The sequence below is a fragment of the Asterias amurensis genome, chromosome 19 (assembly GCF_032118995.1).
Source record: "Asterias amurensis chromosome 19, ASM3211899v1".
In the NCBI taxonomy this organism is placed as follows: domain Eukaryota; kingdom Metazoa; phylum Echinodermata; class Asteroidea; order Forcipulatida; family Asteriidae; genus Asterias; species Asterias amurensis.
In genome coordinates this window covers 3,326,488-3,352,351 of record NC_092666.1, presented here as the reverse complement: position 1 = coordinate 3,352,351, position 25,864 = coordinate 3,326,488, and the positions used below count along the sequence as shown (strand labels likewise).

The window sequence follows — 25,864 nt, the reverse complement described above, 5'->3', positions numbered from 1 at the left end:
GTACACCAACAATGTAATCAACTAGAAATTTGCACATGACACTTATACAAGGCGTCAAATTCAAATTACCATTAGATTATATAGCCAGGTACATCAAAATGGAATACAGCCCCTTATTAAAGGTATCGTCTTATAGCTTGTTGTGACTTTAAATAACAATAAAATGGAGTCCCATTGTGGACCAAATCACTAGCCATTGTTTGTACTTAGTAATTTTTTGAGCTGAAACTCATAGTCAATGTTTGTACTTAGTCATTTTTTGACAAAAACACTTGGTAATTATAGGCTTTCTGTGTCCTATTGTGGACTTAGTCATTTTTTTGAGCAGAAACTCATAGTCAATGTTTGTACTTAGTCTTTTTTTGGACTTAGTCATTTTTTGACAAAAACACATGGTAATTGTGGCCTATTGTGGACTTAGTCATTTTTTTGACCAAAACACTAGCCATTGTTTGTACTTAGTAATTTTTTGAGCAGAAACTCATAGTCAATGTTTGTACTTAGTCTTTTTTTGGACATAGTCTTTTTTTGACAAAAACACTTAATAGTTATTGACTTTCTGTGTCCCTTTGTGGACTTAGCCATTTTTTACTTTCCAAGATTGAGATTATAAAGTCACAGAACAAGCTATAAGATGCGGCCTTTGTAGAAGATACAACATTGGTAGTTACGCTATTGTGAATTAAGTTTAATGCAGAAATTTAGTGAACATGCATTACCTTAAATTTTGGTAAGCATGCAAGGAAACATTCATCTAAATGTCCACTTGATGTAAAAACTGTATTGAGTTAAACAATAAATAAAGAAATTCGCTTTGAAACGCTGCAATTTGAGATAATGTTTTTTGTGTCAAAATTTGTGCACTCTTTATGCAGTATATGAATACCAATGTTGAACCTTCTTTATAAGTAAGAAATGCAACCTGTAAACCATAAAGGAGTCCAATTTAATTGGATTTGTTTGAAAAAAAAAAAAAAACGCTTTGATTCTGTAAATATTCGGAGTTCTTGTAAGATGAAGAAAAAACACAAAAAATTGTATTAAAAGTTTGCAGAAATCAAACAGTTAATTCATGTTTTCATGAGACTAGTTTTTTGTTAGCCATGTGGACTCCTTTTTGAAAAAAAAACAGGTTACATTTCTTCCTTGGTTGATCATTTATATTTCTTAGCTATGATTGTCATTTGCCAGCTGATGTTTCAGATAAATTCTTAACTGGTTTTGGGGGTTTAGGTTGAATTTTGAAACTACACATTTTCAATACTTTTAATAAAAACAAGTATGAATTGAAAGCTGTATTTGATTTTACAAATACAATTTTTGAATTGTGGCACTGGGCGTTGCAAAAAAGGGTCATTTTGAAATAATTTCAATGAGGTTTTCAAAAAGTAATTACATGTATACATCAACTGGCATATTTCGAACCATCAATTTAAGCAACTATCAAATGAATAGTAAGGAAGCAATAAGAGTGCCAAAGCACCCCAAAAACAAAAATTGTTTTAATTAAAACATTCAGGAAACATAACATACAACTAAGTCATAATCTTGAGGTTGGGGTGGGTGGGGGTAATGTCTAACAGTGAGGATGCACTAAATGATGTCATTGTTTTCTTTCTTTGGAAACCATTTAAAGTTTGTTCAAATAAAGTCTTGAAAATTCAAATAAACAATCTAGTTTGGTTTGCTTATTATTTTCTGATGAATCCTGATATTTTGACAATTGTTGGTTCTATGAACAGCTTTTATGATCCACTATTCCCATTTTTAGTGTTGAGGAACTAATTCAAAGTAACTTTTAGAAGATAATAAACGTTAGGGATACTTTTGATAATTATCAAACACCAGTCTCCTCACTTGATGTGGTCAATAAATGCATAAATTGTGTGCTTTCAGATGCATGAGAAAGGCGTCATGCCTGAAGCCTTTCTCAGATTAAAATTTTGGGGGGTGAAAAGAAATTACCACTCTTCCTAAAACTACATTTTACATGGGGTGTTTTCCAACAATTTTGTTTAACATCAACATGATCAGTGCTCTAAAGTTTCATGGCAATTAATTTTAACTACCAAGTATACCCTGCCTTGGACTACTCAAAATTGATAATCAGAACGATCAGATAAACTGTACTTCTATTTAATAGGATGCATTCAAAATTATAAAGCTATTTTTTTTCAAAATCCTTCGGGGAGGGGGTAGAGTTACATACTATTCATGAACAGTAACTCCATGTTTGCAAGTACAGAAATACAGTGTAATCGTTCCTTTTGGTGAACTAGATTCAGTTGCAAAACTCAAAAAAACCTCATTCACAATATTAGGTAATGACCTCAAGGGTAGTTTCGTATCGAATTAACAATGCTTAGCCTGTAATACAGGCATGATTTCTGGCTCTTGAGGGAAAAGTATGAACATTTCATTGGGAAGAAGGGCTGACCTAAACGAAAGTTTTTAATAGAAATTTAACTGATTCTTCGGAGGCCCCCACAAAAAAAAAAAAAGTCATAAATAATGTGGGTCTTATTTTTTAGAAATTTTGGCAAATTTGTTGGTATAAATTATTATGGCCCTACAGCTAGTAATAGAAACATACATTTTGGTTGCCTTACAGAACGGTTGAGGCTTTGTTCATCAGTGACTGCTGTTGTGGCTGGAAAGACTGCTTCGATGCAGGGAGAGGCAACATAATGATCAACATACACTTCTGATGAAAGGGAAACATTCAGATTCCACGAACTCTGAAAAAGAACAAAATTATACTTTTAAGTATGGATGTAAATTAGTGTTCATACATCAACATAATGAGGGGATATAGAAAGTATAAGGCATTGGGAAATGTTTAATAAAGGACAGCATGCTCACGAGCCTTTAAATTGTCCCAACACACAAGAAAACAATTTTAACAAAAATATGTGCGCCCTGTAATGTTTACTCTGATCACTTGCATTGAAGGAATTGGAGATACAAAAACGTGTAGTGCAAAGCGCTATGAATATGGCAAAGGATTTTCGTGAATTTTTTTTTCCCCGGTCTGGCCCCAATGCGTGAGAAAATGGTTGCTGTGCGTGTGAGCGTGAGACAGAGCCCAAATGCGTGAGTCTCAAGCCTAATGCGTGAGACTTGGTAGGTCTGGGTGGGGAACATGTTTCCTATGCAAGGCATGGAACAGTTAAGAATCACTAATCGGTCATCAAAGTTGCGAGATAATAATAAAAGAAAAAACCACCCTTGTCACACGAAGTTGTGTCCGTTTAGATGCTCGATTTCGAGAGCTCAAGTTCTAAACTAAATCTGAGGTCTCGAAATCAAATTCGTGGAAAATTACTTCTTTCTAACTACTCCACTTCAGAGGGAGCCGTTTCTCTCAATGTTTTATACTATCAACCTCTCCCATTACTCGTTACCAAGTAAGGTTTTATGTTAACAATTATTCTGAGTAATAACCAATAGTGTCATGTAGCATATCGGCCTCATGTGTAGAAACGAAACTGCCGCCATGTCGAACGGCAAGGTCTATTTCATGTTTGCCTCATTTTTTACCGTTTCAGAAACTCGTAATGAAACAAAAGAAGTATTCTACGAATTCTATACATCATACTCACTCACCTCTCTCATGTTGTAGTTATTGTGGCGACTTAATTACGTGCAAAATGTGGAAAAACATCGGATACAAAATTCTTTAGCCTTCAGCCATTTTGTCTTGCAAAAGGGTGAAATGTAGCCCGCGAGCACACCACGTGAGTAATTTGCATATCACAAACGTCCCTGGGACAAGCCATAGGGTGCGTTCGTTTAGCTTCCCTGGGTCGACCCCGGTGTGTGTCGGGTTTTTTTTTTACAGGATAAACGTGGGTAATTATCTGCACACGTTCGTCCTGGAAAAAGAAATCGCCACACACCGGGGTCGACCCGGGGAAGCTAATTGCACGCACCCTATAATGGTAACGGTGATACCAAAGCCAAGAAGTTTTGAGGGAACTTTATTTGTTTTTATTATGAAGGGACAATATAGAGTTAAAGATGCTATGTCAGATTTTTTGCCAAAAACATTAAAAAATAGTGTTTTAAAGCGAATAGTATTTCAAAGAGCATCACCCGCTCTAACGAAAAAAGTTTAACTTATACATTTAATGGTCAGGAACCATGCAAAAATTTAAAACATTTCTTATAAAACACATAAGAATGGGTAACGTGATATATTGTCGGGATCCTGACAAAAACTAATTTTGAGCACTTCACTGCTACTAACAATTGGCGGACTTTTTCGAGCAATGGCTCAAGTGAAAGCCTTTAACATTCTCGACTCCCATCAAGATACCTATTTAATTTTAAATCAAATTGTTTGGGTCAAATCGGCCAAAAATCTGACATAGCATCTTTATTAATAAAATTTATATATAAATTATGATTGAAAAGTCAAATATATAAAAAAAATCAAATGCAAACAAAGAGACAAGTAACATTTTAAACCTTTTTAGCTTTTCAGGTGAATCACCCTTCAAATTTAATGAGTGAATAACACAATAAATGCAATTGTTATAAACTTAGATTAGAACTAGGATCATGTACTTTTGTACATTTCTTTTACCCTTTAGTAGTTTTAGTAGGCTAATTATTGTTTTGTTGACAAACATTTGATTAAAATTCTAGACTCACCCCTTTAAATATTTTGACACCCCTTTCATTTTAAAAGTTTTTTGACCGAACGTTTTGACCGAACGTTTCTTAAAATCCTAAAAAAATGAGTAAAACCATTTGCACTTGATCTACAAATGATCAATTTCCATGGAAACACTGTAGCAACATATAAATACACAACACTACAAACTCTCAATAATAAGTACTATGTAGTTTTGCTTAATAGACAAACTAAACTGGATAGGTGTTTAAAAGGGGAAAATTCCCGAATGGAACCTCACTGAATATAAAGTTCATACCAGTACCAATCCTCCAGAGAAATATTTCCACCTGAAAGCTAACTGATTCTTAAGTTCATACCAGTACCAATCCTCCAGAGAAATATTTTCACATGAAAGCTAACTGATTCTTGAGTTCATACCAGTACCAATCCCCCAGATAAATATTTCCACCTGAAAGCTAACTGATTCTTAAGTTCATACCAGTACCAATCCTCCAGAGAAATATTTTCACATGAAAGCTAACTGATTCTTGAGTTCATACCAGTACCAATCCTCCAGAGAAATATTTTCACATGAAAGCTCACTGATTCTAAAGTTCATACCAGTACCAATCTTCCAGAGAAATATTTCCATCTGAAAGCTCACTTCTGAAGTTCATATACCAACCCTCCAGTAAATTATTTCCATCTAAAAGCTCACTGATTCTAAAGTTCATACCAGTACCAATCCTCCAGAGAAATAGTTCCCCACTGAAAGCTCATTGATTCTAAAGTTCATACCAGGACCAACCCTTCAGAAAAAAAAAATGTTTACAGCGCTAAACAATTTTCCCCTGGTCTTCGACTTAATTACCAACATTCTTAAAAGTTTCAAGCACTATTGATAAGATTAGGCCGCTCTTCAAAGTTCTACCAATCAACTATTTTAATAAAAATGTATTACGTGATAATAAGTATGAACAGATCTTTTGAATTAATATACAGGTATTATTTTACAATCAAACATTTTTACAATTGATTTAAATATACATCTGGTCTACATATACAAAATGTTCACTATGTTCAACTTTACAAATAAAAATTTAATTCTCACAACAAACTAAAAACCACATCATAATAATCAATATTGAAATGTGAAATAATTTGTTTTGATAATAAAGTTATTGATAATCATTAAGAGTTGAGAAGATGAACTGTTTGGTAAATGTTTTGTTTAAACATTATCCCGTCCTGGGGAATTCAGCAAACTCCCACAAGACAGTGTACAAACCAAGAGCAAGTTTAAGTGTGCATCATGTTAACCAAAGGGAATAAAAGGGTAGCGACAAGTTCTTTAAAACTGGCAGGTTCGTGGTTGTGTGATAAAGGCCCTCGCCTGATCCATGAACCTGCAAGAATTTAAACGGCGGTTTAAGAACGAGTTACTACTCTTTTATTCCCATTCATAAATGCCTTGGTTAAAAGGCGTACTAAAGTAAGAAACTCTGTAAAACTTGTCCGTGTAGTTTCCGAACAACCGGTTATAAACAGAGCTCCAGCTGGTCATTATCAACCATTAAAACACCCCCACGTGACGCGCTTTCCAACAATAGGACCTGTCTGAGGTATTTATGAATAAAGGATTATTACTTTGACTGTAATCCAGGGTGGTGGACTATTGTGGTCGACCATTGGTGGACTATTGTGGTCGACTATTTTGAACCAGCCTCAGGGCCCTGCAGCCGATTTCACGAAACGCTAGGATTAATCCTATCTTGAGTTTGGACGAGTAAAGCTCGTCCTAATTTGGGATTTATCTTAAGGTCTGCATGCAACAGCGCAGGGTTGGGACTGGTCCTAAGTCCTAACTAAGTTATGCAGAGTTTGGTGAAATGGTCGGCAGGTTTATTCACTGGTCCCAATAGCCTGCTTCATTCTAACATGTGTGAAGCGCAGAGGGCAACCAGTTACACTACAGCGATCACTCGCAAGGCAATACCGTGGTTACGATGGTTGACAAGGCTTCAAAACGAGTCATTCGAGAGAGTGCGCCACTTCGCATGTATTTTGCTCGCCAGAAGTCGACTGAAATGTGCGCACTCGAACTTGATCCGAGATGGCGATATTTCTTTTGCCAATCTGCCGGTTTCAAACTGTTAAACGACCTTAACAACGATCTTCCTAATTTCTTTTTCAAGTAAGGGCAAGCCCAAGGTCAGGGCAACAAGAATTGTCCTTTTTGACAGAGCTCAGTAAAACACTTCTAAGGAGTACACCGATAACGATGTTCTTCAGTTCACTGTACTTCTTGTGTGGGTCTGCCAGGTTTCAAAAACAAGCCAACACAGATCTTCCTCTCTCTTTTTTCAAATACTGGAGGTTGCCGAAACACAGGCAAAGACCAGAGCAACAACAATTGTCCTCAGTAAAACACTTCTAAGGAGTACACCAATAACGATGTTCTTCAGTTCACTGTACTTCTTGTGTGGGTCTGCCAGGTTTCAAAAACAAGCCAACACAGATCTTCTTCTCTCTTTTTTCAAATACTGGAGGTTGCCGAAACACAGGCAAAGACCAGAGCAACAACAATTGTCCTCAGTAAAACATTTCTAAGGAGTGCACCGGTAACGATGTTCTACGGGTCACTGTCTTTCTCGTACTGATCTGCCCTGTTTCAAACTGTTTAACGAGCTTAACTACAATCTTCCTCACCCCTTTTTCAAATACTGGAGGTGCAGGAGAAACCGGCCGACTTGGACCAGGAGAGCTTGTCGCAGAGGCAACCGCCATCGTTGATGCTTTTGGTTCTTGAGTCTGCTCGGCCACTGGTGGTGCCGGAAGGTCAGGTGGCGCCGGAAGGTCAGGTGCCGGAAGGTCAGGTGCCGGAAGGTCAGGTGGTGCCGGTAGGTCAGGTGGCGCTGGAGCGTCGGGAGGGGGTGAAGGTGGAGCCGACTGGGGAGGGGGGAGCTTGGCAACTGTCTGCGCCAGGGAGGACTGGAAGTCCAGTGTGTTCGCCAAGTTGTGAAAGAGATCTGAGCTGATGATGTCAGCTCTATCTGAGATGCCCGGTACGATGTCCGATTGCTTGTTGATGACGATGCAGTCGTTGGACGTGCTCACCAGTTGGTCGTGGACTTGGCACAGCTTCAGAAAGGTTTCATATCTGAAAAAAAGGTTTGATGAAAACATTAATAATAACAATAAAAGGGTTTTATATCGTGCTTTTCAAACTCGAAGGGCTTCCAACATCATTACCCCTGGTCACTGAGCCATTTTCTTCATTCCATAAACCGTCTCAGCTCCCTGAGGAGTATTACAGCCTGTGCAACAAATATTATGCGCAACTAAGCTAAACCAATCACAAGAACCATCTCTGCCCTCAGAGGTACCCATTTACTCCTGGGTGGAAAGAAGCAATTAGAGTTTAAAAGTGTCTTACACTAACTAATGCATTTATGGGACCTAAAGCCGTGGAAGTGTCGTGGCAGAGCGGTAAGAGCACCAAATTCAAACTCTGGTGTTTCTGATCAGCAGAATGTGGGTTCGAGTCCCAGTCGTGAAGCATGTAAAAGAATAATAATAATAATAATAATAACCATATTTATAACGCCCCTTTTGCCAAAGGATACAAAGCGCCAGGTATTATTACTGCAAGGAGTGGGGCGAATTATAAGATATAAAACTCAATCCTGAAGCATCATGTAATGGTTTACAAGGTGCTGTGGCGCAGTATGCTGCCAATCCAGCCAGGAACACAGGGGGGAAGCCCTTCTCTTTATGATAAGTGCACTGGGTTCTTTTACAAGCGTTTACACAACACATGAGACCAACGGCTTTATGTCCCATCCGAAGGACAAAGCAATGGTTAAGTGTCTTGCTTAAGGATACAAGTGTCACGACTGGGGATTCGAACGCACACTCTGCTGATCAGAAACACCAGAGTTTGAATTCGGAGCTCTTAACTGCTCGGCCACGACACTTCCACAAAAGAACCCAGTGCACTTATCGAAAAGAGAAGGGGTTCGCCCCGGCGTTCCCCGGTATGGCTGCTGTATGCGCTGTAGCACCTTGTAAATCCTTGTAACATTGTGTAAGGTGCTACATTATTTGGGTCTCATAATTTATCACTGCAATAACCAATCTTTCTGAAAGTTTGTATATTTGTACTATGCGCCTTGAGTACCTTGTTTGGTAGATATGTACGTGCGCTATATAAGACTTTGATATTATTATATAACATTTGAATGCACGTAAAAGAACCAAGTGACATGACATGGTGCTACGTAAAGGAATAGGTCTCATACTTCAACATGTACATGTAGCTCTACATATACATGTACACACATATCTTGTGACTGATTTAGCACCGTGTTAAAGGCAGTGGACACTACTGGTAATTAATAGCTCAAAATATCTTTTTGCATAAAACCCGACTTGGTAACATGTAATGGGGAGAGGTTGATGGTATAAAACATTTTGAGAAACGGTTCCCTCTGAAGGGACGTATTTTTCGAGAAAGAAGTAATTTTCCACGGAATTGATTTCGAGACCTCAGATTTAGAATTTGAGGTCTCGAAATCAAGCATCTGCTGAAAGCACACAACCTTGTGTGACAAGGGTGTTTTTTCTTCCATTATAATCGCCCGACCAATTGAGCTCAAACTTTCTCAGGTTAGGGTATAACCCATCTCTCTGAAAGTTTGTGTACACTCAGCGCCTTGAGTACCTTAATTGGTAAATTTGGCACTATAAGACTTTGATATTATATAACTTGTAGGAAATACTGACAGCCGTCGCACAGGGATCTCACTGTGATATGCGCTGTATAAGAATGGTTTAATATTGTTATTACCTTAGCGCAATGAGATCGTTCTTCAAGTTACGGAGGTCGGCTTTGGAGACTTCAGCCGTGGTGCTACACTCATCAGCAGTCTTCTCGGCCACATACCGCTCAAGAAGGCGAGCGATGACTCGCTGCAAAGGAGAAAACATCAATTGTAAATAGATTGACGACAGTAATAATAATAACAATACTAATAATAATAATAATAATAATAATGAACCGTTCTTATAAAGCGTATTACACACCGAGTCCCAATGCGCTGTACAAAGTCAAAATAGAAAAACAAACAAAATTAGATAGACTTTGACAAGTGAGTTTTGAGAAGGCGTTTGAATAAATCCACAGTTTGTGCGTCTTTGATGTTACGGGGGAGTTTGTTCCAAAGAGTAAGAGAAGACGAGGAAAATGCACGTTGGCCGTAAGACTTAGTTGAGGCCGATGAACAGGCAAGTAGAGATTGTGATTGGGAGTGGAGATTTCTGGAAGGCTGGTATTTGTGAATCAGTTCTGACAAATAAGTAGGTGTGCGGCCATAGATACAGCTATATGTCAGAAGGAGTGTTTTGTACGCATCAGTTGTCTAACCGGAAGCCAGTGTAAGTCCGAGAAAATTTGTGAAATATGGTCACAGGTTTTGGATCGTGTGACTTATATACCGCTTCACACAACAGTCCTGAAGCGCTTTACAAAAATTAATGAGTAAACAGGTAAGTTGGATAGTAAAGCTGACAAAGCTGTTGTTGATGATCTGAATGTCGAAGTTGCAGCCACAAAGAAAATGATAGGTGGACTCAATAGTAAATTGCCAAACTCACAAAAATAGAACAGACCTGATGCAGAAAGAGCCGGAGGAGATAGCGAAGCGTAAGAAAAATGCTGTTATCAGAGGGTTTTACCTGAGCATGATGTAGCCAACGCAAGAAGTGATGATTACCAGATAATTGACTCTGTTATCAATACAGATATGAATGATTTGGATAATAAGAGACCATTTTTATATAGCGCTTTTTCTGCACGAGGGGTGTCTCAAAGCGCTTCACATTATTACCCCTGGTCACTGGGCCTTAAATCATTCCTTAAACCATCTCAGCTCCCTGGGGAGTATACAGCCTGTGTGCAATATATGCGCTACTCGGCTAAACCAATCACAAGATCCATCTCTGCCCTCACAGGTACCCATTTACCCTTGGGTTGAGAGAAGCAATTATAGTCAAGTGTCTTGCTCAGGGACACAAGTGTCACGACCGGGATTCGAACCCACACTCTGCTGAACAGAATCAGCAGAGCTTGAGTTCGGTGCTCTTATCCACTCGGCCACGACACGCTATGCAACGAATTATTCAAAAGTATAGGGGGAACTGACATCGTACCAAAGGCGGTGCACAGACTAGGAAGAAGACATCCGGATGGTAAACCTAGAACCACTAAAAGTAATTTTTTCAAGTGAAGAGGAGAAATCTCCAACCATCAAGAGAGGTCCCAAAGTGAGGCAGGATGGTAAAAAGGCGACTGTAGACAACGAAAAGGCAGAAATCTCAAATGATTTTTGGGGCTAGGGTACTGAAAGACACCAGGTGATGGCGGCAACTCCAGGAGTGTGCCCCCATTACAACCTGAGGACGAGGCGACCACGGACGCAAGTCTATGCCGAATGATGATGATGGTACTGAAAGTTGAACCAGAAGACGATCTCTTAAACTTCTCTCTTCAAGACAGAGTCAGCACTGCCAACTTGTATGACTCCGTTACTAAAGACTTGTGAAAAGTTACAGAAGCTTCACATGAACAACGCTTGTAGACCAGATGGACAGCACTGCTACATGTAACTTGTATGACATGTCTGTTACTCCAGCCTTAGTACATGAAAAATTACAGAAGCTTCACATGAATAAAGCTTGTGGACCAGATGGACTTGCCGTCAATGTTATGAAAAATGTTCTTGATCTGGATATTCCGCTGAGTCTCCTTTTGACAAAGTCGCTGCTGACCTGCGTAGTTCAACAAGATTGGAGAGATACACCACTCTTCAAAAAAGATCCAAGACTTAGTCCCAACAACTACACGCCAGTTTCACTCACAAGTCAGATGGTGTAGATTTTGGAGAAGATTGTGTATGACCAACTTATAGAATTCATTGTTGATGATATTATCTCCTTTGAGCAACAAGGCTTCCAGAAAAAATGCTCCTGTGTGACGCAGCTTCTTGAATGCCTCTTTGATTGGACTGCAGCACACGACAAAGAAACTGGTGTTGACGTAATCTACTCAGATTTTTAAAAGGCCTTTGACACAGTGCCTCACAAGCGTCTGCTGTACAAGCTTTATCATATTGGTATAAGACGCCATGCTTCAGCCTAGATTGAAGGTTTCCTGAGCCGCCGTAGACAGAGAGTCGTACTCAGAAATGTAGTCTCCAACTGGAAACCAGTGACAAGCGGAGTTCCACAAGGATCCATTCTAGGACCTATCTTGTTCTTGCTCTACGTGAATGACATTCCTGATTATGTATCCACCACCGCAAACATGTTTACTGACGATACTTAAGTCTACAGTGAATTAAATGACATTACAGATTGTGACACCCTGCAGAATGACTTAAATTCTCTTGTTGAATGGTCCAAATTATGGCTGCTTGAATTTAGTGCAGAGAAATGTGTTGTTCTTCGCATCAAGAAATCCCTTGACGACCACTACTCATTGAATGGAGTTTATCTACAGCAGGTTGAGGAACAGAAAGACGTGGGTATCAAAGATTGTAACACCCTATCCCCTACAAAGCACATCCAAGACATTGTGAAAAAGGCTTGGCAGAAGATTGCCATGCTTGGAAGATGCTTCTCCGGATTTGACGAGGAAAAAGTCACCATCTTATACTAAGTCCCTCATCCGACCGGCTCTGGCGTATGCTTCGTCTACCTGGAGCCCATTAACCAAAAGTATTATGAAATTACTAGAGAAGGTGCAGAACTCCCTTGACTACCATTACTCAATGAATGGAGTTTGGTTGAGGAACAGACAACTTGGGTATCAAAGTTTGCAACACCCTATCCCCTACAAAGCACATCCAAGACATCAGAAGCTCAGCAGAAGATTGCAATGTTCAGAGGATGCTTCTCTGGATTTGACGCAAAGAAAGTCACCATCTTACATAAGTCCCTCATCCAACTGGCTCTGGAGTATGCTTCGTCTACCTGGAGCCCATTAACCAAAGGAAGTATGAAATTACTAGAGAAGGTGCAGAAAAGTTGCTTACGCCTGTGCAAACGAAGATATTCAGTTGGAATCTTTGCACATGTTGCAAGAGAGGAGGACAAAAACAGACCTGATTGAAACCTATAAATGTTAATGGGTTATAAAAGACACCGGCTGACAAGTTTTACTCTCTCCTCCACAAAGAACTAAGAGGATATTCAAATAATTTTTTCGTCAGAAGTACTAAAACAAAATTGGCAGGCCACTTCTTCTCAAATAGAGTGGTAAGAGTTGGCAACAGTTTGCCAGAGTCACTAATTTCTGCACCAAATGTGGCTACATTTAAGAGACAAATGAGAGTTCTGCCCAACAGCGAAAAAGAACTAACCAACCAAGTATACATGGTATACCAAGTATACGTACAAGTAAGTAAGTATATAAAAACCGATTGTCGTTATTTTTATTATTAATCTGGGTGTGAGCAAATAAAATTGACTAGAGTGGGACTTGAACCAATGACCTCCGGATTAACTTACCGGCGCTCTACCAACTGAGCTATCCAGTAAAATGTTGCCGGTCTTCCAACGACAATATCTTTATTTACGGGTTTCAAACAAACACATCACATAAACATTTAGTCTGAGTTTGAAAAAAAGACAAATTTACTTGAGCTGGACTTTAACCGATGACCTCCTGATTAATGTATCGGCGCTCTACCAACTGAGCTATCCAGCCCAACATGCCCAATGTTGGCAGCCTCCCAAAGACAATATCTTTGGGGTGCCAAACACACATTTCAAACAAAAGGTACAGTACACAGGAAACACTCATACTCCTTTGAACATTCAATATTATCAATTATTGCCACTTTGCTCGCACGTCACACGCCGCGGCTGATGTCACACTATGTTGGTTGTCAATAGGTTTACGTGTAATCGCCACGTCACCTAAGATGCGCACTTCTCTGAACAACACACGTCGACATTGACCACCAAAATGGCGCATCCAAGATTACTCTGGTGATGACGTCAGGTGAATTGGGTCAATATACCTCATGTATCATGTGTATTGACTTCTCTGTCAAGATGACATCACAATTAACTGTGCTCAAGGCACAGCAATCAACTGTGTCTGCCCTGAAAATAACGCAACGGTCGCAACACCGTGTATTCAAAGGTCGCTCGTGTACTGTACGCATCATTGTACGTCTATCGTTCCATTTCATGGTGCGAACTGTGACCTTTCTCTGTTAGACAACCTTTACCATATTCCGGGTTGTTAAAGTGTACATGCCAAACTGAGATATAAAAGGGGCAATAATTTTAACGGTGGCCCTTATAGCAGTCAATATTTCTATGGTAATGGCTATGGTGTTGAATAAGGCAAAACGTTTTTCGATGAAATCTTAAACAGTCATTTAAAACCAGAAGGTTCATAGGCATACATAATTGTTGTTACTATTGTGGCGGGCACGGGTCGTTATCGGATCCGCGCTTAAATACAACTTGACCCTGACTCTTGCCGACTCAAGTTGAAGTCACTAAGCGGACTTGAGGCTGAGTGGCGAGGTTCGTTTGGGAGGAAATATACCGCCCGACTATAAAAGATGGCAAACCTCTCTGTCAAGACACACACAGTTCCCAAAATAATACACAGTTCCACAAGAGATTTATGAAGAACAAACAGCAATAGATGTGGTTTAATTGTCAACCTCTCAAGTAAACAATGAACAATGAGTAAATGTGGTTTAATTGTCAACCTCTCCAGTAAACAATAAATATGAGAAAATGTGGTTTAATTGTCAACCTCTTCAGTACCCAATAGATATGAGAAACAAGCATCAGTCAATGTGGTTTGAGTGTCAACCTCTGCAGTATCCACCACAATCAATGACCAATACAGAGCTACAGAGCATTAAATAATAAAGTACCAGTTACTTGCAAAAGACACCTACGTTCTACTCAACTATTACCCGTGATTCTCGCGCCTAAGCAGCACCAGCAATCGCCTAGTCAACCTCCTAACTAAAGGTTAAAACGCCACGCGTTAACAAGCACGCGCTGCAGCAGTGCCAACCACACCTCCGGTATAAAGCACAAAAACCGTCAACCACGCCGCCGGTAAACCACAAAACAGCAGTCAACCGCAACGCAGGTAAACCGCAAAACAGCAGTCACCCACACCGCAGGTAAAGCACAAAGCAATCACCCACACCGCAATATAGCCCAGCTATATCGACAACCCTAGGTAAAGCACCAGCAATTACCTAAACGAGTCCCGCAGCCGCCACGTTTGAGGAGAAGGGGACTAGCACAAAGCACAGTCTTCCCTGCTTCAACTCACGTGTACCCCCTGAGACATTCACACAGATACCCTGAACCACAATCCTGCTAGTCAACCACAAAACTAACGTTGGCTAACTCAGCGACGGACTGCTACCCCAAAAAGATCGACAAGCACTCAGCTTCCGTCAATCCTTTCACCCAGAATTTCTCACGATCAACAGCACAAAGCCTTTCAGCTAATCAGTGAGACCTAGAATTCGCTGCATATAACGTGCAATAAATCACGCCACGCTAGCGCAGATTGCACAACAAATAACACTTGGGTAATAGTCAGAGTAAAAGAACGTACCTGTTTCTTCCTTGAATGCTCGCTGCCGACTGACGACGCACGCATGGTCCCAGAAGTACCAGCGTGCTCCGCAAGCCAACGCATGCGCAGATCGTGCATAAGCTCGCGCAGGCTCATAACTACACCATTTATAACATACACCCGGCACTGTCCGTCACACTATTTTTAAAATTAACTTACGCCATAATTTGTCTGCTCCTCAAGTGTTCTGTTAAATCTCTTGCTTCCGTCAATCTACAAAATCAGAGAAAGCTAGAGTTAAACGTAATAAGTGTATAATTGGTAAGAATTAAAACACAAGTTGAACTTTCCATCTCAATGGCCTACGTGTGTTATTGTCTTAGTGTGCACTTTCCAGTACGGCTGTCCAACAAAGACTTGTACCCTCGCACCATACGTAGCACCTGCCACAACAACCCTGCTAAGTCGTCTTTATTTGTTGTTTAGTGAGCCATACTTTTGACCGCATGAGGCCGCTCTCAATTGTATCACTTCCAGGGGTATATGCGATTTGTCCTGCACATGTTTTAATCGCCGCTCTGTCACTTTTGTTGCACCGTAGTTTTAAATTGCTTTAGAGGTGGATTATAAAGGCTCCTCTAAATGTCTTATTGTCTTGATGGATAAGATGGCTGTGGTAGTAACGTGTTCCAGTCTTTATAGAGCCAATAAAGGATGATCTCAATATGTCAACTATTACCTTTTTATGGTCAATTAGACATCGCAGATACCGGTTAATAACCATTTTACTCTCAAAATTTGCATTAAGTAATAAATAACTTGAGTCAAAAATGCACCCGGCCGCGCTGTGCACTTATGAAAAGAGAAGGGGTTCACCCCGGTGTTCCTGGCTGTGGCTGTAAACCCTTATAAGGTGCTAAATAATTGGGTCTCAGAATTCATGACTGCAATAACCTATCTTTCTGAAAGTTTGTATATACTCAGCGCCTTAAAGTACCTTGTTTGGTAGATACGTGCGCTACAAAAGACTTTAATAATATTATTATTCCCACTGCAATTACTTTTGAAAAACAAACTTACAAATAGTCGCACTCCTTCTGTCCATGACCACTTATCATCGTATTAAAGGCAGTGGACACTATTGATAATTACTCAAATAATTATGAGCATAAAAACTTAGATGGTAACTAGCAATGGAGAGCTGTTGATGGTATAAAACATTGTGAGAAATGGCTCCCTCTGAAGTAACAAAGTTTTTGAGAAAGAAGTAATTTTCCAAATTAGATTTTGAGGTCCCGAAATCAAGCACAGCACACAACTTTGTGTGACAAGGGTGTTTTTTCTTCCATTATTATCTCGCAACTTCAACGACCAATTGTGCTCCAATTTTCACAGGTTTGTTATTTTGTGCATTTATATGTTGAGATACACCATTAAGTGAGAATACTGGTCGTTGACAATTACCAATAGTGACCAGTGCCTTTTTAAAACTTTAAAACAAACTTACAAATAGTCGTACTCCTTCCGTCCGTAGCCACTTATCATCATAAATCGGCTTCATCTCCTCAACAGCAACCTCAGCCCAACGACCCCGCTTGGAGAACAGATCAAAGATTCGCCGGAAGGCACTGGGCGTGGGTAGGAGGTTGAAAGGTGGAGGTACCCGGAGGTCATCCTGGAGGAACGTCATCCACATTGCGGTGCAGGAGAACTTCCACTGCTGGTCAGCATTCTCCTGATCGGCATAAAACAAAAAATTAAGTGAGATTTTAACTTTGCATGGCTTGTCGTGGCCAACTGGACATTCTTGCCTTGGTCATTGAGCCAATAACATTCCTTTAATATTTCTCAGCTCCCTGGGGAGTATACAACCTGGGCAACCTAGTGCCCAAAGACTTGTTCATACACAAATTCAACCTCTACCATCGCAGGTACCCATTCATACACCTAGGTGAAGAGAAGCAATTATAGTAAAGCATCTTGCCCAAGGACACAAGTGCCATGACTTTCATTCAGAATTTGATCCTCTTAAAGGCACTGTTCACGTTTGGTAATTGTCAAAGACCAGTGTTCTCACTTGTTGTCTCCCATCATAACCATCAAATAAAAAGCCTGTGAAAATTTGGGCTCAATTGGTCATCAAAGTTGAGTGAATAATGATGAAAGAAAAAATGCCCTTGTTGGACGAATTTGTGTGATTTCAGATAGGAATAAAAGACTTCTAGCTAGAAGTCTTTTATTATTTTAGTGAGAAATTACCCCTTTCTCAAAATCTATGCTACTTCAGAGGGAGCCGTTTCCCACAATGTTTTATACTATCAGCAGCTCTCCAATGCTCGTTACCAAGTCGGTTTTTAAGTTAATATTTGTTTTGAGAAATTACCAAACGTGTACCTTCCCTTTAACCACTCGGCCATGACACCCAACTGGGGTGGTACAATATGGACCACTGGTGCGTAAAGAGCTTGCTTCTCACTGGTGTGACCCTGGTTCGATTCTCAGCTGAGGTCCTTTGTGAGGAGTTATGCATTGGGTCTCTCCTATGCGATGTATGCCACAGGGGTTTTTCTCAAGGCCCTCCAGTTTTCTCCCCCTTCACGAAAAATCAAACACATTTCTGGTTGTGCTCCGCCGCCGTGTTCATATATTGGTTGCTGTGGCTAGATACCAGAGGCACCCTTACATGCCAGCAGCTCAAACACGTTGTAGTCACGCCCTTCACAGTTCAGCTTCTCCGCTGCGTGTAAGGATGACTAGGCCTCCCAAATGATTTTAACCATTATAATTATCAACAATGCAAATAATAATAATAATAATAATAATAATAATAATAATTAAAACTTCTAAAGCGCCATCTATCTAAGACTAAACATCTTCTGAGACGCCTAAAACAAAGAGAGTAACAAAACAAAAATACAAATTACGAAGCTTGGAAAGAAGTAAGGGTACATTAAATAAAAATGTTGAATTACATAAACGTGTTGGCCAAAATAAATGGTTAAAAACAGACAGAAAGTCAATCATAAGAAATTTTGAATAGGTGGGTTTTAAGCAGAATTTTGAAAATGTCCAGAGACGTTGTAGCTCGAATATGTAAAGGAAGAGAGTTTCAGAGTGTGGGTGCGGATACAGAAAAAGCACGAACGTCCTTGGAAGTGTTTGTTTTTGGGACAGTTAAATAAAGTTGGTTTGTAGAGCGAAGATTGCGAGTAGGTGTATATGGTGAGAGAATTTCTTTGAGATATGGAGGAGCCCTTCCATTCATAGCTTTCCAGGCGAGCAAAATAATTTTGAATTTAATTCTTTGACAGACTGGGAGCCAGTGAAGTTGTTTCAATACAGGTGTGATGTGATCATATTTACGTGTTTTAGATAATACGCGAGCAGCAGCGTTCTGGACATTTTGAAGTTTTGTGATAAGATTCTTTTTATACCATAAATCACAGTAATTATTTATTGTACCTCAATTTCATTGTAAACGTTGCTCCATACAGCAATCAGAGCATTGAGGAGTACAATAATCACCAGCACGTAGAACGAAGCATAGAGCAGAGAGCCGGACGTTTCTTTGACTACAGCTTCCGGGGGTAGATGTAGCTCAGTCATCGGCATCAGACCAAACACCGACCAGTACAGGGTAATCAAAGACTGGAAAATACTGTGGAAAGAAAAATACAGTTTTATAAAACACAGTTTGATACCATGTCCTATGGGCATCTAAAAGACAGTGGACACTAGCTGTAATTGCTCAAAATAATTGTTAGCATAGAAACTGACTTGGTAACGAGCAATGGAAAGCTGTTGATAGTTTAACATGTTGTAAAAGAGCAAGGTAATGTCGTGGCCGAGCGGTTAAGAGCTCCGAATTCAAGCTCTGCTGATTCTGTTCAGCAGAGTGTGAGTTCGAATCCCGGTCGTGACACTTGTGTCCTTGAGCAAGACACCTAACTATTATTGCTTCTCTCCACCCAGGGGTAAATGGGTACCTGTGAGGGCAGAGATGGTTCTTGTGATTGATTTAGCCGAGTAGCGCATTGTTGCACGAGGCTGTATACTCCCCAGGGAGCTGAGATGGTTTAAGGAGTGAATAAAGGCCCAGTGACCAGGGGTAATATCTTGAAGCGCTTTGAGACACCCGTAGGGAGTGAAAAAGCACTATATTAAAACTCAATATTATTATTTTTATTATTACTCTCAAATAATATAAGGATTTCAGGCCTGAAAAGCACAAAGAGCAACGGAGAGGCAAATGCTACGTACATGTACATGTATATCTCAATTAAGGACTGGATTAAATGCACAGAAATATGAAAGAAAAGAGTCAGATAGATCATAAGGACAAAAGTAAAACAGCTGAGTGGAGATGGGCTGAGCAAACTACCCAAAGAAATGACAAGAGATTGACAACAAGAATAACGGATTGGCAACCCAAGGACAGGGAAAAGGAAAAGAAGAGACAGAGAAGAAGATGGAGAGATGACATTTTAGGGTTTGTGCAGGAACAACATGGACCAGAACTGCAAGAAATAGAAATGAACTTTGTAATTACTAGCCTTTAGTCAAGGCGCACGCTGCACCCCCAGATGTCAAGCACGACCCCAGATATCAAGCACCAAAAAATGACCAGCGCGAGCAACAAAGTTTTTAGCAACTCATTTTGTGACCTTATGTTTTTCTTTAATTTTTGCCACAGATTTTGGTGGGAGAAATGTAACGCACAATGCATGAGCGTGATGAGAAGTGGCCAAAAAGAAGACACAATTACCATTGTTCACACGCCCCGTGCACGCCCATAACCCACACACAAATAAAGGTGCACTGCAAAGTCACATGCTGAGGGCAACACACAGAAAGTGCATATATGAAGAACTGATCAGATAAACGAGTTATACCTAAAGGCGCTTCACACCTTCGCCACTCGCGCTGGTATTTTTTCATGCTTGACATCTGGGGGTGCCGCTGCCGCTTGCACCTTGATTAAAAGCTAGGTATTTACATGAGGAGAGCTATATCTTACACTGGATTAAAGGGACACGTTGCCTTGGATCGGACGATTTGGTCTATGAAAAGTGTTTGAAACCGTTTACTATGAAATGCATATGGTTAGAAAGATGTTTTAAAAGTAGAATATAATGATCCACACAACTATCACTCAAAATTGCACGGTTTTCATTTTACGTTCGCGAACTAACACTGTCGGCCATTTATGGGAGTCAAATGTTTGACTCCCACAAATGGCCGACCGTGTTTGTCGACGAAATAAAACGAAAACCACGCAATTTCGAGGCATATTTGTGTAGATCATTGTATTCTAATTTTACAACATCTTTCTAATAATATGCATTTTATAACAAACAGTTACAAACGCTTTTCAAAGACCAACTCGACCGATCCAAGGCAACGTGTTCCTTTAACACAGGCTAAATGATGATGATGATGAAGCATGTTTTTGGGTGTAACTGCCTGTTATTAAACTTACCTTGAAAAGCTGCCGATTCTGCTTTCATCCACGTAGTGCGAGTACGTCAACGTCAATCCAACAGCAAATGATCCCAGCACGGTCCCAACGACAAAAAAGAAATGGAACGTCCTGATTATCATACTAACGAGGGAGATCTGCAGTGGACCAATCAGATCGCTGATCACACAATACGGTAACATGCGCAGAACCGTGAACGCAGTCGCCAGGGCAAACATAGCTCGCCCCATGATCTGCGGATGATCCCAGGTCCGGTTGAGGAAGTCTTCAGTTTTGTTGTCGAAGTCAGCTGATAATAGGGTCTTACCGTTGGTGTTGTATGACGTTCCCCCGCGCCCTCCGGCTCGGCGTCGAGCCGTATAGTTCATATACCTTCGCACATGCTCCTTGATCTGTCCCTTTGTCGTCTGGTTGATTTGCATCTCTGTTTTGTCGATCTCACCGATAACGTAGTCGCCAATTTCAGCGTACTTGACATCTGTGAAATTCCTCTCGACGATGGATGGCTGTAGCTCTGCGGATCTCCTGAAACGAACAGTGCCCTCCATGGTCGTTATCAAGGCATCTGCTGTAAACGGGATTGTCTGTATGGAGTTTTTAAAAAGTAATGAGTATTGAGCTATATGAGGGCTTGATTTTACAAAGTATACGAGAGGTTGATTTTACAAAGAGGTAAGGCTGGTCTAAGGGAAACTAAAGAATTTTTTAGTTTGGCTAAAAAAATTTGTAAGGTAGGTGTGTTTAAGTTGAAATACTTAGGTCATTAAACTTAATGGATGAGCAGTTAATCTGCCAGGGCAGTCAGCAGCCCCTACCGGTTTGTGCATGATCCACTGTCATTGAAAAGGGAATAACATGGAGATAACAGGTGTGAGTCGCTAGAGGAAAAGTGATGTTCTGGTCTCTATCTCTAATCACAATTATATAACCACTTCAAGTAAGTATTTTTTAAACTAATCTGCGTCCAACTGCATTTTGATGTTTCAGAACTTTGTGGAGCTTCTTAAGTTATCATTTTCCTGTGAATTACATTAGGTGCGCTCGATTAGCTTCCCTGTGTCGACCCAGCAGTGCTCAATCAAGTGAGCCCCTGCCCTGCGCTAAACTAATGATCACTCACCCTCTTGTGGTGACGTCATGCACCTGGGGCCAGCCCCAAGTGACCCATCCCACAAGCAAGGCACTTGGGGCTGACCCAGGTGAGCCCCTGGAATGAAGTCCGAGTTAATCGAACGTACCGGGGGGCATACCATGGTAGACCTAGGCAAGCCAATTGAACGCACCCATAAAAAACATAGCCGAGTTTGCCTATGCCAAACTCGGTCCGTACTGGATTATATCGTTGCTACAATCAGGGGTGAGAGTCATTACTAACGAAAAAGTCTGAAACTTTGATACAAATTCAAAGGTTTGTTGAAATGTTGGCATTTCTACTGTTTGGTAACCCCTGGGGTTATAGATTCCAAGGAGCCTTTGGAAACAGTATCCAAAGCACCAGAAAAGTAGACAAATGAGCAGGATTTCTCTATTTGTGGAAAAAACATAAAAAAGATTGAGTTCAGCCAAAAGACTGAAAAATCTCTTCCCTGTACTATCCCTGCCAAAGTGCTTGGGCCACCCAATCCTAACGATACATAAAACCATTCCATGTCCACTTCCCCTGACAATAAACATTCTCTCCCCCGATCCCCCGTCCCCCCACTCAATGTTTTCAGTCTCAGGGAAATGCACAAAAGCAGTACGCTTAAAGGCAGTGGACACTATTGGTAATTACTCAAAATAATTATTGGCATAAAACCTTTCTTGGTGACGAGTAATGGGGAGAGGTTGATGGTATAAAACATTGTGAGAAACGGCTCCCTCTGAAGTGCCATAGTTTTCGAGAAAGAAGTAATTTTCCACGAATTTGATTTCGAGACCTCAGATTTAGAACTTGAGGTCTCGAAATCAACCATCTAAACGCCGCAACTTCGTGTGACAAGGGTTATTTTTCTTTCATTATTATCTCACAACTTCGATGACCGATTGAGCTCAAATTTACACAGGTTTGTTATTTTGTGCATCTGTTGACATACACCAACTGTGAAGGCTAGTCTTTGACAATTACCAATAGTGTCCACTGCCTTAAACCTTTTTTCCTGCATGTTGACAAGCATGTTCTTTTCTCTAGTTATTCACTTTGAAATTTCTTTACATTGTATTGCTGTTAAATTGTGTGGCATCCATCTTTCATTATTATACTCATTGTTATTTGTATTCAACTCTATGCTTAATTGTTATTGTCGACATGAAAAATAAGTCCATTGAATTGAATTGAATTGAATGCAAAAGACCGTGCAATCAGAACCAACATTGACCGCGGGTCTGAGAGAGGCGATCGCGTTGCCTGTATTCAAAAGCCTCCTCAAGACATTTCTGTTTCCCCACCCATCCTAGTTTGTTTGTTTTTCTTTTGTTGTCATAGTCTCATGTAAAGCGCTCTGTTCTCCGTAGAGCGCTATATAAATGCTTCTTCTTCTTATTATTATTTATATTATTATTATTATTATTATTGAAAGGGGGCAGAGGGGCCCAACAAGATATAGCCGGGGTTGTAGAACAGTGGAATTTTACGTACCATGTAAGCGATGATTTCAAAGACTACGCCGACCAGAAACATGAAGATGATGACGATATCCCTGAGATGTTCCCACTGGGTCATGACTGTTGTGAACCCTCTAGCTGCGATGCACTCAATCTCCCTCCACATCATACCTACATATACGAGGGGGAAATAAAATTATGAGTGATTACCAAGAAACTTATCATCTTTAAAGGCACTGGACACTATTGGTAATTACAAATATTTGTTAGCATAACAACTGTTGATAGAACAAAACATTGTGAGAAACGGCTCCCTCTTAAGAAAGAACTAATTTCTCACTAAAATATTTAAATTCGAGACCTATTGAATTCGAGACCTAAGTATTGAATTTGAGACCTCAGTATTGAATTCGAGACCTCAGTATTGAATTTGAGACCTCAGTATTGAATTTGAGACCTCAGTATTGAATTTGAGACCTCAGTATTGAATTTGAGACCTCAGTATTGAACTCGAGACCTCAGTGTTGAATTCGAGACCTCAGTATTGAATTCGAGACCTCAGTATTGAATTCGAGACCTCAGTATTGAATTCGAGACCTCAGTATTGAATTCGAGACCTCAGTATTGAATTCGAGACCTCAGTATTGAATTCGAGACCTCAGTATTGAATTCGAGACCTCAGTATTGAATTCGAGACCTCAGTATTGAATTCGAGACCTCAGTATTGAATTCGAGACCTCAGTATTGAATTCGAGACCTCAGTATTGAATTCGAGACCTCAGTATTGAATTCGAGACCTCAGTATTGAATTCGAGACCTTAGTATTGAATTCGAGACCTCAGTATTGAATTTGAGACCTCAGTATTGAATTCGAGACCTCAGTATTGAATTCAAGACCTCAGTTTTGAATTTGAGACCTCAGTATTGAATTCGAGACCTCAGTATTGAATTCGAGACCTCAGTATTGAATTCGAGACCTCAGTATTGAATTCGAGACCTCAGTATTGAATTTGAGACCTCTGTATTGAATTCGAGACCTCAGTATTGAATTTGAGACCTCAGTATTGAATTCGAGACCTCAGTATTGAATTTGAGACCTCAGTATTGAATTCGAGACACCAGTATTGAATTCGAGACCTCAGTATTGAATTTGAGACCTCAGTATTGAATTCGAGACCTCAGTATTGAATTCGAGACCTCAGTATTGAATTCGAGACCTCAGTATTGAATTTGAGACCTCAGTATTGAATTTGAGACCTCAGTATTGAATTTGAGACCTCTGTATTGAATTTGAGACCTCAGTATTGAATTCGAGACCTCAGTATTGAATTCGAGACCTCAGTATTGAATTCGAGACCTCAGCTTAGGTCTCCAATTCTGAAAGCATCTGAAAGCACACAACTTGAGCGCCAAGAGTGTTTTTTATACCATTATTCTCTATTAACCTCGACGACCAAGTGAGAAGACTGGACTTTGACAACTACCAAACATGTCCAGTGTCTACGTTCAGTGTCATTAGTCACTACAGGCTTTCCTGTGTACGATCTCCAGATGTTTTGATCCAATGGCAAGTTGCACCAGGTGATAAAGGGAGGACAACCTCTTTAAAAACGTCTCTATAACAAGGTCGAGATGTCCTGGTGCCGATTTCACAAAGCACTAAGTGATTTGTATTGTGACGTTGCAGTTTGCTTAACTGAATCCCAGTTTTAAGATAATCCATCTTATCTCTTAGTGAAATCGAGCAGTGGGCCTACGGCTGTAGTGTCTACCACAATTCCTTTGTAAAAAGGTTTTTCACCCGGTCTCTCATAAGTCACTGGGTGGGTGTGTCACATCCCTCGCAGCTGGCACAACACCCTCACTGTCTCGATAACACAATATTTATACAGGATACATAAAACAGCTCAGAGGCTGTTTTACACGGTCCTGTTAAAGGCACTGGACACCTTCTTGGTAACTGTCAAAGACCAGTCTTCCCACTTGGTGTATCTCAACATATATGAAGCACAAAAAAAAACTGTGGAAATTTTAACTCAATTGGTCGTCGAAGTTACAAGAAAAAACACCCTTGTCACAAGAACTTGTTTGCTTTCAGATGCTTGATTTGGAACTTCAAAATCTAATTCTGAGGTTTTTAAATCAAATACAAATATTTTAGTGGAAAATTACTTCTTTCTCAAAAACTACATTAGTACGGGATGTTTTTGAGAATGTTTTATACTATCAACAGCTCTCAATTGCTAGTTACCAAGTATGTTTTTATGCTAACAATAATTTTAAGTAATTACCAATAGTGTCTTTAAAAACAATGGACACTATTGGTAATTGTCAAAGACCAGTCTTCTCACTTGGTGTATCTCAACATATGCATAAAATAACAAACCTGTGGAAGTTTGATCTCGATTGGTCGTCGGAGTTGCAAGATAACTATGAAAGAAAAAACACCCTTGTCACACGAACTTGTGTTTTCAGATGCTTGATTTCGATACCTCAAATTCTAAACTTGAGGTCTCAAAATCAAATTCGTTGAAAATTACTTCTTTCTCAAGAA

At 40.0% G+C, this 25,864-nt stretch overlaps 1 protein-coding gene across 2 annotated transcripts in view; it reads right to left on the bottom strand.

Moving 5' to 3' along the window:
* Positions 1-4,545: 4,545 nt before the first annotated feature.
* The window catches only part of LOC139951599 (short transient receptor potential channel 5-like), a 34,936-nt gene continuing 13,617 nt past the window's right edge, over positions 4,546-25,864 (bottom strand). For both annotated transcript variants that reach the window (XM_071950567.1, XM_071950566.1), the window contains exons 9-15: positions 23,345-23,481; positions 20,728-21,311; positions 18,711-18,906; positions 16,756-16,983; positions 15,468-15,521; positions 9,471-9,592; positions 4,546-7,781 (exon numbers count right to left, since the gene is read on the bottom strand). In XM_071950567.1, coding sequence (XP_071806668.1) covers positions 7,214-7,781; positions 9,471-9,592; positions 15,468-15,521; positions 16,756-16,983; positions 18,711-18,906; positions 20,728-21,311; positions 23,345-23,481 — 1,889 coding nt within the window. In that variant the 3' untranslated portion in view covers positions 4,546-7,213. The remainder of the gene's footprint in view (positions 7,782-9,470; positions 9,593-15,467; positions 15,522-16,755; positions 16,984-18,710; positions 18,907-20,727; positions 21,312-23,344; positions 23,482-25,864) is intronic.